At 36.6% G+C, this 15,370-nt stretch overlaps 1 protein-coding gene across 1 annotated transcript in view; it reads right to left on the bottom strand.

The window, feature by feature from the left end:
- Positions 1 to 309: 309 nt before the first annotated feature.
- The window catches only part of LOC129441857 (interferon-inducible GTPase 5-like), a 15,387-nt gene continuing 326 nt past the window's right edge, over positions 310 to 15,370 (bottom strand). Inside the window, exon 2 of the mRNA XM_055201584.2 lies at positions 310 to 3,989. Coding sequence (XP_055057559.2) covers positions 2,799 to 3,980 — 1,182 coding nt within the window. The 5' untranslated portion in view covers positions 3,981 to 3,989 and the 3' untranslated portion in view covers positions 310 to 2,798. The remainder of the gene's footprint in view (positions 3,990 to 15,370) is intronic.

Genomic DNA, 15,370 nt, shown 5'->3' on the forward strand with positions numbered 1-15,370 from the left:
GATAAGCTTGCTCAGGGGAGTGACAAGCTGTGGTGTGTTTAATCAGGATTGGAGCTACACTCTGCAGTGCTCCATCCGGACCTCCAGGGTAATTTGAAGAAGGGGGCTCTAGGTTGTGTTAGGGGTGGGGCTATGGCTGTAGTGTGTCACAGTTTTGTCACTAATTTAGGATTAGGTTTGTGGGCAGGATTAAGATGAATACAGCGGTTCTGGATACACTGGATACAGCTATGGCCTAAATCCCAAGAAATATTGGGTTTAAGGTTAGGTTTGGGGCTATAATTAGGATAAAAACAAGGCTCATCCAGCAAAAAAAATGGAAAAAAGTTTAATGATGTAACTATACAATTCAGAATCAGTACCACATAGTTCACAGTTTTGTAACATGTTTCAGTAATACATTTGTCACATTTATAATGTGTTTAGAAACAATTATCTGAAATGAGTTTACACTGACTTTAAAACCAGGGAAATTTCCTGCGTTACAGAATCTCTTTCTTTGTCCTAATTCATCTACTACTGTAATCTATTATTAAACTCATAAAACATGTATCTTGTTAATTAAGTGGAATATGACAGGTATACAGGGAGACAAAAATACAGAAGCGAGTTAATAGAAGTGCCACTTGGGTGTAGAAAGGTGTATTCCTCTGGCGCTCTTCAGCTTGGAGATCCAAAATGTAACACAAAAAAACAATAGCTCTGAGGCACTCACAAGGAATATAAATTAAAAAGCCTTTATTTTAACCTTGGCAATCCATTAAAAACATGCCAACATGTTTCGGTCCTCTGTGGCCTTCGTTTGTTATTTGTTATACAAACTTGTATTCCTTGTGAGTGCCTCAGAACTATTGTTTATTTGTGTTACAGAAGTTCATATTTTATCTCAGCAAATGAAAATACACACTAATAGATTAATGAAAATCTAAAAATGGGAAAAATTAATAAAAATAACAAAACGTTAAGATATGAAGATATATGGTAGTCAGGACAGGCATTGATAGAGTAAAAGTTGATACGTATTCTTAAAGCCCACAAGAACCTTTACAAATAAATGTCAGCAAAAAAAAGAACAAGCAACATAATTTGACAATTTATTCCATGACAGATTAATGCGTATATGCTTTTATGTAAAAACCTGGGGACGTATTCACAAAGAATTTAAAGGCTAAAAGTAGCTCCTAACTAGCGAATTTAGGAGCAACTCCTAAAAATATTGGGCGTGTCACTCCTAACTTTAGGACTCCTAATTTTTTCACTAAGAGTAATTCACAAAGCATTTTAGCCCTAAAAGTAGCACCTAAGTCTGCGACGGCTTAAAAGAAGTCGAGAGGACTTCCAACTCACTAAGACCTATTCACAAAGGATCGTAAAATGGCTTAGGTGCTGTCTGATCCTCCTTAACACATACATGGACAGTTTCACCAACGCAAAAGCATTGCCTACATAACACTTAAAACCACACTTTAATGTAAGCATATTGTTTATGGCATTTGTTTCATAATTCATTACATTCATGACAAGCAGGAAGTTTTAAGAATTACATGAAACAATAATGATATTAAATATTTAATATTATAGGCCTACGTTACCTGTTGCCATGCTTGCCTGTTTAAAGGCTGCAATCTCAACCCTCGACTGCGATTGTAGTGCATACCACCGCCTCTCGCAGTCGTCCGGGGTCCGCGACACAAGCGGGAATGCTGCATTGATCCGCAAACAAATCCTCTCCCATCAGTGATGCGCGGGTTGATCCGAAATGAGCGTGTGCCTGCGGTTATGAGTCATCCAAAAATATTTTTAATGATATTCGGGTCGCGGTCGGTCGGGTCATTTGAAATAAAGATGCCAGTTAACTATTTTAAACAATTACTACTTTTAAAAAATGCAGGCCAGGGAGCGGGTTGGGTACACTATTTATTTATTTATTTATTTTTGCGGTCCAAGTTGCGGGTGGGTTAGTTGAAAACGTCGGTCGGGTGCGGGTTGTTTATACATTGACCCGTGCATCACTGTCTCCGATGTCTCACGCTTAGTTTTGCTTGATATCTTAGTGCCAAATTTCCCTTTTATTATGTTTCACCAACTTGGCCAGCAGCAGTAACTGATCCTGCATCCAGTTGGGCTTTCTTTTCTGTTTATTCGTAATCCACGTCATTTAACTATTATTAGGCTACTTCAATAGGGGCAAGATTTCCTTGCTTTAAGTAGTCCATTTAGGCTAATTGGATGTCAATTAACCAAGCAAGTGTTAATGCAATGTCGTTTTTCATTATTAGGCAATTTGCAGTTTTCATTAGGGTATAAGGCTACCTTGATTAAATTTAATTTAATTCACGCCTTTATCTCTCTCTGCTTTTTTAGAATTAAACTTCACTGGGGCCTGCACAAACATGACATTATATATGCATTTCGACGGCATTACTATTATTATTTTGTGTAGGACATATATCTATATATCGATGTCGTAATTCCATGATTTGGTGTGTCTGTGTTATGTTCCGCATCATAGCCCTGTCATCTAACAACCAATCACCGTGGTCATTGCGAGGAAGCTTGTGCATGAGAATTGACATCATCCATAGCAACGAAGACTCACTCTTAGTTTAGGAGTTGTCATTTTTTCTTACTAAGAGTAGGTCTGAAAGGCATTGTAAATAACTTTTAAGAGAAAACTCCTAGCTAAAATCTTTTACTGTTTAGAAGTACTCATAGTGGTAAGATAAAATTCTTTGTGAATACGGCCCCTGAACAAGATAAATCAAACATCATACTGTTTCTTGAAAAAAATCACATGCTCAGGCCAACTTGGAGTCATTACATATTGTATCCAGTCCAGCTAATTTTCTGATTTCCCGAGCAGTTTTTGCCAGTTCATTTAATCCTTCTCTCAGAAGGTATTGTGTGGTAGCAAAGGATAATCCTGCAGCAGCAGCACTGCCCAGACCTGGAACAAGACTCAATGCAAATTCAGCTGTAGCCGCCACTGCTAATGATGCAGATACACCTATCCTGGTCACTGCTTTTTCTTTAAGAGCAGCAGTGATCCTTGATTTGCCCATATATTCTGTCAAGGGGATATTCACTTTCTCCGAAAGTCTGGTCAATGATTTATCATCTAAGCCAAATGCATAGTAGCACCGCACAAAGAATGCTACTACAATGGTTGTATCACATGCTACTGATAGGCCAGGCACAGGGACCACTGCTATTCCTCCAGATACAAGAGATGCAGCCCAGATCAGTCCTTCAAAATACTTGATCTTCTCTTCAAGAGCTTCAGCAGAGCAAACTGGCCAGGCTTGTAGGAGAGCAGATCTTTTATGGATAGGCAGGTCCTCTTTTAGTGTCATTCTAAGGTCTTCTAAATCATATTTCTCCAAATCATAAGATGATATCAAAAAAACTTTGGGATTTCCCACTTTTTTTACATTTTTCTCACAGTCTTCCCTTATTAGAGAAAGAACTTTTTGCTCATTAAATCCTTTTTTTCTTTCCTCTGAAGAGATGTCGTTGTCAATCTTTGAACGAACAAAGTAAAAGTTTTTCTTCTTCTTTTTTATTTCATTAGCCAGCATGATGTCATTCTCGCAGAACCTCTCTGAGCTAAGGATGATGAAGAAATCATAGGTATCAAATTTCACATCTTTAAGATATTTATTTGCTTTAAAGTTTGGGCTTCCTATTCCTGGCAGATCCCAGATTTTCACATTTTGCATTCCAGGATGCTCATACATGGTGGGCTCCATTGTAGTTTCTGTGACTCCAGTAGGGGCTGCATCTTCATCATCATCGCTCAGGCCTCTAAGAGCATTTACAAGGGATGATTTCCCAGATCCTGTCCTTCCTGTCACAGCAATGTCAAGTGAAACATTTAACAACTGGTCGAATTCTGCTAAAGCTTTTGCTTTAGCTTTTTCCAGTGTGGATTCCCCTGACGCCTTTACTGCTTCAAAAACAGCAGAGTCTTGAGCTTCCATTTTTTAAAACTGCAAAAGATACAGAAGTATTTTATTATTTTTAAAAAAGCATAATAATAAAAAATGTCATGTCATTAATTATACTGTAAAGGACTGGAATGGACAGTACAATTTCTCTCAACTCAAATATAGACACAATTTTATAGGCTACATATTTACTTTATAATTTAAACTGTTAGCCAGCACTTCTATTTTTGAGCATTTTTCTGAAAAACTGCAACCCCAAACTAAAATGTCTGCAGCTCTTAACTCCTTAAGTGGCGCTGTCCCGCTCACAAGACACCTAAGTTTACGTCAATATTTTCCATATCAATTTTTTGTATATCACAATAAACTATATCTTGTTGGAAAGGTCTAAGCCTCTAGAATACATATATCAACAGTGTTTTATAAAATAAATTATGTAGGGAGAGTAATTGATTCAATTTTAAAGAGAGTGCGCCTCAAAACATTTATATCCTGATAAATGTCACTGTCCCGCCAGAGGGACACCAACATTTACTTCAGTGTTTTGCATATGAATTCTTATCCAATCATGACAAACTATATATCATTTGAAAGCTCTAAGAGTGTAGATTTCATTTATTATCACTATTTCGGTAAAGGAATGACATAGTGAGAGCTATTTTCTAAAATTCCACTGGTATACAGGTGGGCCCACGTTGTTGTTTTATATTTGTAACACTAATACCCTGTTCCAAACCTAAACAATCATGACAAACTATATATCACTGGAAAGCTCTAAGAGTGTAGTTTTCATATTGCATCACCATTTTGGGAAAATAATGATGTAGTGAGAGTCAGTTTCTAAAATGTCACACTGCCACAGATGGACTCAATTTGTTTTTGCATATGTATAGCACTAATACCCTGTTCTAAACCTAAACAATCTTGACAAACTATATATTGTTGGAAAGCTCTAGGTGTGTAGTTTTCATATTTCATTTCCATTTTGGGAGAATTATGACGTAATGAGAGTCAGTTTCTAAAAGGTCAAGGGGCCACAGGTAGGCCTAATTTGTTTTTACGTATTTATAAGACTAAACCCCTACTCTAAACCTAAAAAATCATGACAAACTATATATCACTGGAAAGCTCTCAGAATGGAGTTTTCATATTTCAAAGTCATTTGATGATAGAAATAATGTAGTGACAGTTTTTAGTTACATGACCCCACCCCCCATAGGAATGCATATTAATTTTATATATTCATAATTCTAATATCATATTATAAATCTTCAAAAATGTTGACAAACTATATATTGTTGGAAAGCTCTAAGAATGTAGTTTTCATATTTCAAAACATTTTTGCATTAATGATAATGCAGTGATAGTAATTGAATAATTTGTCACAAGTGTATGCTGCAAACCGTGGACATCTAGTGGCCGTTGTTGGCAAAACCACTAAAAGTGTGACACACACCTCATTTTTTGTGATTTTAACTTGAAATTTGGATCAGAACTACTTGAGACTTATGGCTTCATGTTTGCATTATTACTTTTCTGAAACATTTACATTTTTATAATTTTATTTATAAAACTAATATGTTATGGAATTATTTGTATTTATTAAAACAAATGTAAACTCCTATAACAATTGAAATATTTAATATTTTCACCCCCAAGGTGTCTTCTTTAAAACAAGACCAAGATTAGGCCTCTAGACCAAAAAATGCCAGAGTTATATTAATTTGAAGATGTATATCACAATTTCACCCCCCCACTCTAAAGGTATTTGCGCCACTTAAACCATATGGTCTATATTCATAATTCTGGTCTTGTTTGAAACGAGACACTTGACATATTGTTGCCCAATAGTCATAACTCTGAGTAGTATAGGAACAGAGTAAAACAAGGTAAAATATATATTAAATGACATTCACTTAGCAAAAAAGGTATGAAATGGTCATGCATGACACCTGGGGACACCATATAGGTAGACTGAATGTCTGACCATGTTGTGATTAAAATTTGAGAATCTCCAAAAATTGTAGTTTCTATAACCTTTTATTTCAAAAAAGTCCAGGCGTCCTTTCAGAAAAAGTGCATCTGGAAACTCCATATAGTTAAGAAAACTATTTGTTGATTGAAGTGTACAATATTTGGTTGAAGTTAAAAGGTGTATAGCATAACCCTAACCGTGTGTCTCAATCAGCTCCCTTGTTCAGTAGTCAGGGCACTGATCAGGGAGTCGGCCATTTTAAGGGCTGTGTGCACTGGAACGTTCGTTCCCTAAAAATTCCCACAATGCAACGCAAAAACCAGTGAGCATCGATGGTCCCTATGTTCCCTAACCGGAAATCACGTGACCTTTTCTGAAGCTCGCCAACCGAACATCACGTGATCCAACTCAATAAACTTTATGAAATGTTACAGAACTTTTATGAAGACAAACGTTTGTTTTAGTTGTAAATATAAACACACATTGCTACACAGTAAGAAACCACAATCTACTCAATATTTAAAAGAATAATATTTATTTAAAATTGTAAATATATTTATTACATTTAAAATGTAATTATATGCCTCCAATTTTATGCACAGATATGTAAGAGAATAATGACAGCATTTTTCACAATGTACTGTTTTTAAAATTAAGTCAAAAAGATGTTGGTTTTGCCGGTTGTTGATGAGTAACAGCTGTGAGTGATTACACGCGCTTAAGCAGCCACGTGACAGAAAAATAAGTGAACATTGTCCCAATGTGAAGTGAACTAGAGTCCTTACGAGTGCCCGAACCTGTGTACACGATATACTGATTCACGACCTCGGGAGCTAGGGAACGAATTGAGACACACAGTAAACTTTGTAGTCAGAGGGCAACCTTCCGATCTCTATCGTTAAGCCAAAACGGAAGTGACTTTTAACTGCAATTCATCGACTGGCCTCCAGAGGCTGGCTCCAAAATTAGACCCCGATGTTAAAATGGCCAACTTTACAGTGTTAACAGCCTGGTACAGAAAGTGTTTTTGTTATATATGTCGGAGCGGACCACAGATGTTGTGAGTCTCGCCCCTCCCTAGTTTCCAGGGGAAAGGGAATCTAAACGCAAACTCACGGGAACTCCCAGGTAGGTTTTCAGACTCTTCATAATTTCCCTTCACGTGACCTCAACCAGATTATTCCCAGCTTTATCTTCGTTCTGTCTTGCATGGGGACTGCCAGTGGAGCCTTTCCCTTTCCTGGACGTAAGGAAATGAAGATAAGAAGTGACACTGACGATTTTATCTGAGGTGGGTACCTGGTGCTGTTAGTGGCGGTTTCCTGGGCTCAATACTGGAAACACACTGGAAGGTACACAGGTAAGTATTTGAAGTAGAACGGGCCCTAGTGTAATGAGCGTGCCGGTAAGTATACAGACAGATGTACTGGGTTTCTCGGCCTTCGTGGTATAAGTAAGCATGCAGCGTAAATGCACGGGATCTTGGCTTTGGCCGTTCAGGTGAGTATACAGGAGTGATACACTGGCTCTTAGCTCTTGAGGTACAGATGAGAATACGGGACGACACACTGATTCCTTGCTTTAGGCTTGCAAGTGGGGTATACAGGAGTAATACTCTGGCTCTTTGGGCATACAGGTGAGTATACAGAAGGGTAATATGCTGGCTCTTAGCTCTGGGCGAACAGGTGAGTATACAGAAGGGTAATACGCTGGCTCTTAGCTTTGGGTGTACAGGTAAGTATACAGAAGGGCACACTGGGTCTTTACTTTGGGTATGCAGGTGAGTATACAGAAGGGTAATATGCTTACTCTTAGCTTTGGGAGTACAGGTAAGTATACAGAAGGGCACACTGGGTCTTTACTTTGGGCATACAGGTGAGTATACAGAAGGGTAATACATTGGCTCTTAGCTTTGGGTGTACAGGTGAGTATACAGAATGGCTGAGAATCGGTACAACTCACAGACCCTCGAAGAGGTGGACGACAGGTTTTAGCCCTTTGAAGCTTGGGAGACTGAAGAGGATGGATTTGCCACGACACTTCTTCTTCTTCCTTCTTCACCGGGACAAGTTCCCAGACGAACACTCAAACGGTCACTTCCAACCATAGAAGACACTCCTATGACGACACACTGCCTTAGGCTCGGACCTGCAGAACTGGTAGCAAACAGACACACAAGATTCCTTCACAGATTTACTTGGCTTCAGTAAATATATGGGGAAAGATACACCACCTCTTGACTTCAAACAAGGGCAGATGGAGGTACGGGTCGGGGCTGCTGCTCGTTGCACCTAACGCGGCCTCAGCTGGTGTCACCACAACGGGTCAGTTCAGGTAGGTTGTTGCGCCAAGTATGTACCACAGGAATGGATCGAACGCTTCCCTCTCCTCTCTTCCAACTGACAGGACAAGCGATCTAGAAAGGGGCTGCCTCTGAAATCACTCCACAGACAGGTAACCATACACAGAGACAACACAGCTACTTTTCCATGCAGCAGCCGATACTTCCCTCCATTGATGTTCCCCACAATAGTCACACAGTTCCTTACTTGCTACCGTTGCATCGCCACCACCAGTCGGGGAAGAGAGATCACACGTCACAAGCGGGCAGGTATAGAAAAGGGGTCTTCCAACAGCACCAGTACACGTTCTCTCAACAGGGTTTCCTCAACAGGGACACGGCACGACACTGCAATATTCAGGTGAACACAAAGAAAAGACTCACCCACTGAACTCCACACACTCCAGTGAACTAGGGTCAGCTCACCACGTTTGACCGGGGATTCGTCCTGAATAATCAAAGGCACTGATATAGCGGATGGCCAGGTATAAACGTCACAGCCACGACAACGTAACGTACTCCCTTCTTAGCTGGTTCTGGCTCGCCAACCAATCCTCTCCGCGGTGGGGCGGCTTACACACTGATCACAACTCACAAGAGGTGCACTGAGATTCCACACTGGTAAGTAACACACTGATATGACGACAAATCAGCGTACTCACAAGTCCGTTGATACCAGATCTTCTCCTTTTCCTTCCAGATAATCCACGTGAACACGGCCGGCAGTACAATATCCTCGTTCCTGCCTCCTGGCACTGTACTTCCGGCAGCTCTTCAATGCATCCGATCTCTTCACAGGAAATAACATGGGTCAATACGACACTTCAATGAAGATAATCCCTACACTCAAACCTGTCCGTGTCCACGGCCAATCCTCAAGTCCACTCCGCCCAATACTTAATATCCACCATACATCTGTCTCTCCAATCACCTCCGCCACTCCGTCTCACCCGCAGTATCTGCTGGAATAAACTTCTCCTTCCTGTGTTTTCGATGCCCTATTTATATGCCTCCTCTTCCTTATATTGCCCAATCATCAATCTCTACACTCATCGGTACACCTGTTGCCAATTACACCCAAATTTGGGTTGCCCCTAATCTCCCTAATCTCCACCACTTTAGGTTCCGCCCTTCAAAAGTCACTCCGTGACATGTATAGTAAATTTTGCCCTTCATGACAACTGTATTTTTTTTTATAACTCATCCGTTTAAATTATATTTAGCCTTACAGTTCTGCATAATTAAGTGACTGTTGAGCTAGGCGGGTGTTGTTTCTGCAACCAACCACTTCAGCTTCACTCATGTCTTGCCTCTTTATCCATTTTTGGTTATACGCGAATGATGCGCATTGACGCGTTGCCATGATGGTGATAGCAGGCCCCGCCAACTATTGGCTTTAAAAAAGCTCTTCATAAACCTATGAATGATGTCACAGACACTATGTCCATATTTTTTACAGTCTATAATTCTAGTATATTTATCATCAGTTTCTAGTATTTAGTAGAGCACTCACATTTACATGCATGTGCTTATGTTTTTTTTTCAAACGACGTTTGAGTTTCAACATGTCGCCCATGACGTCTGTGATTTTATGTACCAATTCGGACGGGATTAAAATGCTCAGGCTATTCCAGAGATAAGAGTGTCTGTTTCATGCGTTTGGGCATTGGAGAAGATCACGTGCTCTGGATAGACGTGTTTGTAAGGTTTGATATTTAGCTTTAAATGTAAAATTATTACATAACATGTAATTTATTAATTTAACAAATCAAAAGAACTTATACAAATCCTACTAAAGTAATGTTAGCCTACATGTTTTATATAACTGGCTGCATTACAGGTCCCCCTGTAAAAACTAATCACGTCCGAATAGGGCTTTAGTGTGTTGTTTTGTTTATTATGGATGTGGGTTTACAATAAACATACCTTTATGTCAGTAAAAACTTATTAAACAAACACACTTATTACACAATAACAGGAGTAGACATTTGTATACTACAGACATTTTTAAAAAATTAACCTAAAATATAATGTTTCTTCAGTACTATATTTTAGGATTATGCTTTTAGTGCATTGTTATAAAATTTACTTAAGCATTTAAAGTATATTTTTAGAAAATATACTAAATTATAAATAATTTTAAGTATGTTAAATGTTTAATTGTAAACGTAAGTACAAATATTTTGTAAATATACTTTCAATATACAATTATTTCACTGTAAGAAAAGATACACCATATCTACTTAATAAAAATGAGGCAACAGATTACAAGCAATATTATGAATTAAATTTCACAAGGTTTATTGAGTAAATATTAATTAAACGAGACCCATACAGTTATCAATTTAATATGAGTAGATTTTAATAGAAAAAAGTACAAAATTAAATATAACCTAAACATAAATATACATTGTGCCCTTTTCAAATGTTATGACAATGTCATGTTTTAATGTTCACACAATGTTTAAACTGTTTTTTATATTGACTTGTTTGCTTGTTATGTAAATGATAGAGAAACATTGCATTTTATTATTTTATAACTGTAATAAAACATTTCCGAATATCCAATAAGCTGTAGAAAACGCAATTCACTTATTAGGTTAACTCTTTCCCAGCCATTGACGAGATATCTCGTCAATTAAGAGAAAACGCTTCCCCGCCAATGACAAGCATTTACGTCTTTCCGCTATTATCCACTAGGTGGCGCCCTTCCGCAACTTTTCAAACCCGGAAGTATTGACCTATGGCAAGCTGCTGCATGTCCGTGTCTGTTTTAATGATCGCTCTGAATGGGATCTCTATGAAAAGTCCGTCACAAAAATGGAATTATATCTGCTTTTTGCTCAAAATGTGGTGTTTTTGCAGAAACCTACCCATATTCAAAAGCTGATTACAAAAGACATACTCAAGGTAGGATGAAACTTTTTTGAAAGCAGGGGGTCTGTCATTTGGTATATTGTATGTTTATATATTTAGAAGAACATTTTCTGGAAGGCATTAAACTTTTGTGAAAATCATAAAAAACGCTGGCGCTGGCTGTCAACTTAAAAAAAAAAAACGCTGGCGGTGAAAGAGTTGATATGTTGATGTTTTGTTTAATTTAAAGTTTTCTATTCAAATCTATTAATATTAATAACTATTAAGGATCTCATTTAAAGGGGCGGTGATTTTGTTGATTTTATTGTTTTATACTGTTGTCTGACGTCTACTTATGATGTTTGTGTGGTTTTTACATTCAAAAACATCAAAAGCAATAAGTAATAGGCTATTTTGTAACATGGATTAGTGTCTCTCTGGAGAAAAGCTTCGTTTGAAGGGGCGGGCCACACTGAAGACCTGGACGTAAACACCCATCGCTATGATTGGACAACTTCATTACCCGTCATTACATGTGGGCAAATGTTTTAAAAACATTAATGTGTAAAAATAGCAGCCGAACACAAATATGTTTGAGCCACAAAAGATTCTGGGTGCTAAAGATGATACACATAAATGACAATACGTGTAGTTAAGTAGAAACAAAACTCGACGTGACTAAATTACCGTAAACAACACAGTAAGTGCGCATCAGAATCTAAACTGCGGCTGATAAATCCTTATCAATAACTTTGTATATTTGAAGAGCTCTTTTCCAAAACGCTATAAATCCATTTCAATAGTTTTCAGAAAAAGCAAATTTTTTACCTAGACTTACACATTTTGTGAATATTCAATTTATTCTGTTAAAATTGTTTTTTTGCTCAGTCTGAACATGTTGAATAAAGATTATTAAATCAAACAACAATATTGTTGATTATAAATTGAAAGTTAATTTTATTTTTTTCAAAACGCTATAAATCCATACATTTTTTCCATAAATGTATGTTTTTTCTTTAAAAAACAAAAAACACAAATAAGAGAACATGCAACATATACTCAGGGACGCTTCATACTATAAATGAATAAGTAAATTATTCTAATTTGAGATATACATTGGAGCCAGTATGAAATAAACAGAATTACACATAACTAACTTGCTATTACTCCCTCCACCATTTCTCCTTAGCAGAGCGGTACGAACCTCTTTTGCTCAATATATTTCACATCTCTCTCTCTCTCTCTCTCTCTCTCTCGTCTACACACAGTTGTATTAACCTCACACGCGCACACACAGCGAGCTCCCCTCGATTTCTCAATGACATACCATGTAACAACGCGCTCATAATGTCCAATCCAAAAAGCACAACTTTACATGCATTGTTCACAAGCCACATTTTGTACTTTTGCACAACACAATCTTCAATAGCACATTATCATCATGGTCAATGTATCAAACGCCAGTCTGTCTATCAGCAGGCTATCGAACTATTCAGTACTTTTCATGTTACGTTAGCTGGTTTCTTAAAAACGTTACCGCGAATGTACAAAACGGTATTAAACGAGCCAGTTCTGAAACGAAAGTTGTACATACCAAACACTTTGATGAAGATCGCCTTGCAAACGGGTACATTCTCCGGATGATGTATTAACATGACATTAATCCTCATTTTGAGTAATGAATGAACATAAACAAACATCTGTTCAGAACGCCGCCATTGGATTGCGTCGAACGCTCATCGAAATCTGATTGGTCGAGAGGATAAATCGCGTTTAGGCAAAAAAATAGGCTCCAGCGCTTATCGCGTTTAGGAAAGGAATGCCATCTTGTACCTACATTTTAACAAGGAAATTTAATGATTTGGCATAAAACGTTCATGGAGCAGTGAATAGGTTCAGTACACAGCCAAATGACATGACAAACTCATTTTTTTTTAAAAATGGCGTTTGTCGCGTTTTGGAAAAGAGCTCTTCATTTCTATTGTGCTTGTGAGGTTGCTCTGACATACACGAAATGTTACATACCACAGTTATATCATAAAAAAAGCTTTGTCGAGTATTTGACCTTTCAAACGCAACTCGCCTAAATTACCGTATACAACACAGTAAGTGGGCATTATAATCTAAATTGCGGCTGATAAGTCCTTCCTTATCACTAACTTTGCATATTTCTACCTTTAAATTACAATCGTATTGTTAAGTGTTGTACCTTTATTAATCATTTAATGTTTTTAGTAAATTAAAACAGTTTAGACACGGATGTTACAACAGGACATATCAAGCGTTCTCTTCTAACAAAGCAACAGTGAAACACAGTAACTTAAATAAAGTAAAATGTCTTACTTGCTGTGTCATTTTCATCAGATCCACAGTCTCTCTGCAAATCCAGCATTGACTTGCTTCTTTACAAATGAATCAGTGTACACAAAGTAATCAAACACTCCCCACGCGAGCTGGAACTTCTTAAAAAACAACCTTTATCCACACATTCCTAATGTTATGTTCTGAGCCTCCGAATTAAAGTATTTAGCTTCTGTGTTGTTCCCACGTGGTTCTTCCACAACCCAAGACTCCATGAAAACTCTATCATAACAGATCACCACGTCAAAATAAAAGTCTCTCAGAAAAAAAATGTAAAAGTCATTTTGGTTACATTTGGCAATCTTTAAAGACATGTTTACTGATTGTTGAGACACACGTGTGTCACGCGAAGCTGTGGGAGGGGCTACAAAAGTGGTCATTGTATTTGGCTTTGGGGAGGTGCTTCAATTCTACTTTGACGTCATATTTTTTCGAATTCCACACTCCCTTGTAATACTGGCTTGGTGCCAAAAACTTATATTTCAGTAGCACAGACGTTTTCGGTTCTGAAACTTGTAGGATGTTCATTTAACTATGATGACCTCTCATATAACAAATTATCAAGTTAAAATTGAGTATTTGATTCACCGCTCCTTTAATTAATATTTACTCAATAAACCTTGTGAAATTTAATTAATGTAATCTGTTGCCTCGTTTTTATTGAGTAGATATGGTGTATTTTTCTGAGTAGATTTTATTCCAACCATTTTTATTTGAAATTTAATTAAATATTTGCCTTAAAAATCAAAAACACAATTAAATTGAATACTAATTAAAATCTACATGGCATAGAATTATTTCTTACATTATATATTTGTTATGTAATATTGAAAAGTGAAATATATTTGAATTGCAAAAAAGGATATTTATTTTCATCAGGGAAAATATGCAAAAATTTCATTTTAATGTATTGTAAACAAAAACAACAATGCTTCTGACATAAGATAGACCATGTTTGGAAGTTCAGTGTGAATTCAGCAACTTTATATTTGAGTTAAAATATATGAGAACTTTTATATGTAAAAAATCAATACTTTTTTAAATTACAAGTTGTATATTAAACATAAACATTTACATTCCATTTAAGTATAAAAAAGAAAAATGTAAGCAGAATAAATTGTACATTTTAAATATAAGTGCACTACTTTAAAGTACTACAAAAACATATTGACTTAAAATTATGTTTAAGTAAACTTTAATTGCGCTTTATTACACGTAATATTACACTTAAATGTATTCTCCTACATGACAATTTAGTTGCATTTATTGTCAGAAATACTGTGTTATTCTCTTTAATGCACTAAAGCACACTAAAAGTACACTTCAGTTCAAAGGGTTCTTATTAAGAAACTTCATATTAAAATAAATAAATACATTAAATAGATCCATATAAAGCCATTTACACCAGGCACAAGTATTTACACCACAAAACAGTGAAGACACAAAGAAACAGACTGTTCAATAAGATTTGAGCTTTAGATAACAGTTACAAGTAATGACAGGGTGGTGCTCAAGCATAAGAGTGCAGTAGACTAAGTACTGAATATAAACCAGTAATAAATAAATATATATTTAATCTATTTACTATTTGTTTTTTATTCTTTATCTTTTAAAGAGAATATAATTTATAATGTATCATTTTAATATGTTTTAAAATTTTGTCTATGTTGTGGTTGTAAATGGGTTAGTGATTGTGTAAGAGAAATGTTACCTTCTATCATTTTTCAATGTTATAAGAATGTTCTATGTCATGATTTAATGTTCTCTTAACATTTAAAACACATATTTTACATATTTTAAGAATGTTGCTTGTTATGTAAATGACAGAGAAACATTGCATTTATATTATTGTAAAATCTTAAAGTATTAAAAATTTTCCTTTTATAACAT

Source organism: Misgurnus anguillicaudatus, chromosome 2 (assembly GCF_027580225.2).
Source record: "Misgurnus anguillicaudatus chromosome 2, ASM2758022v2, whole genome shotgun sequence".
Taxonomy (NCBI): Eukaryota; Metazoa; Chordata; class Actinopteri; order Cypriniformes; family Cobitidae; genus Misgurnus; species Misgurnus anguillicaudatus.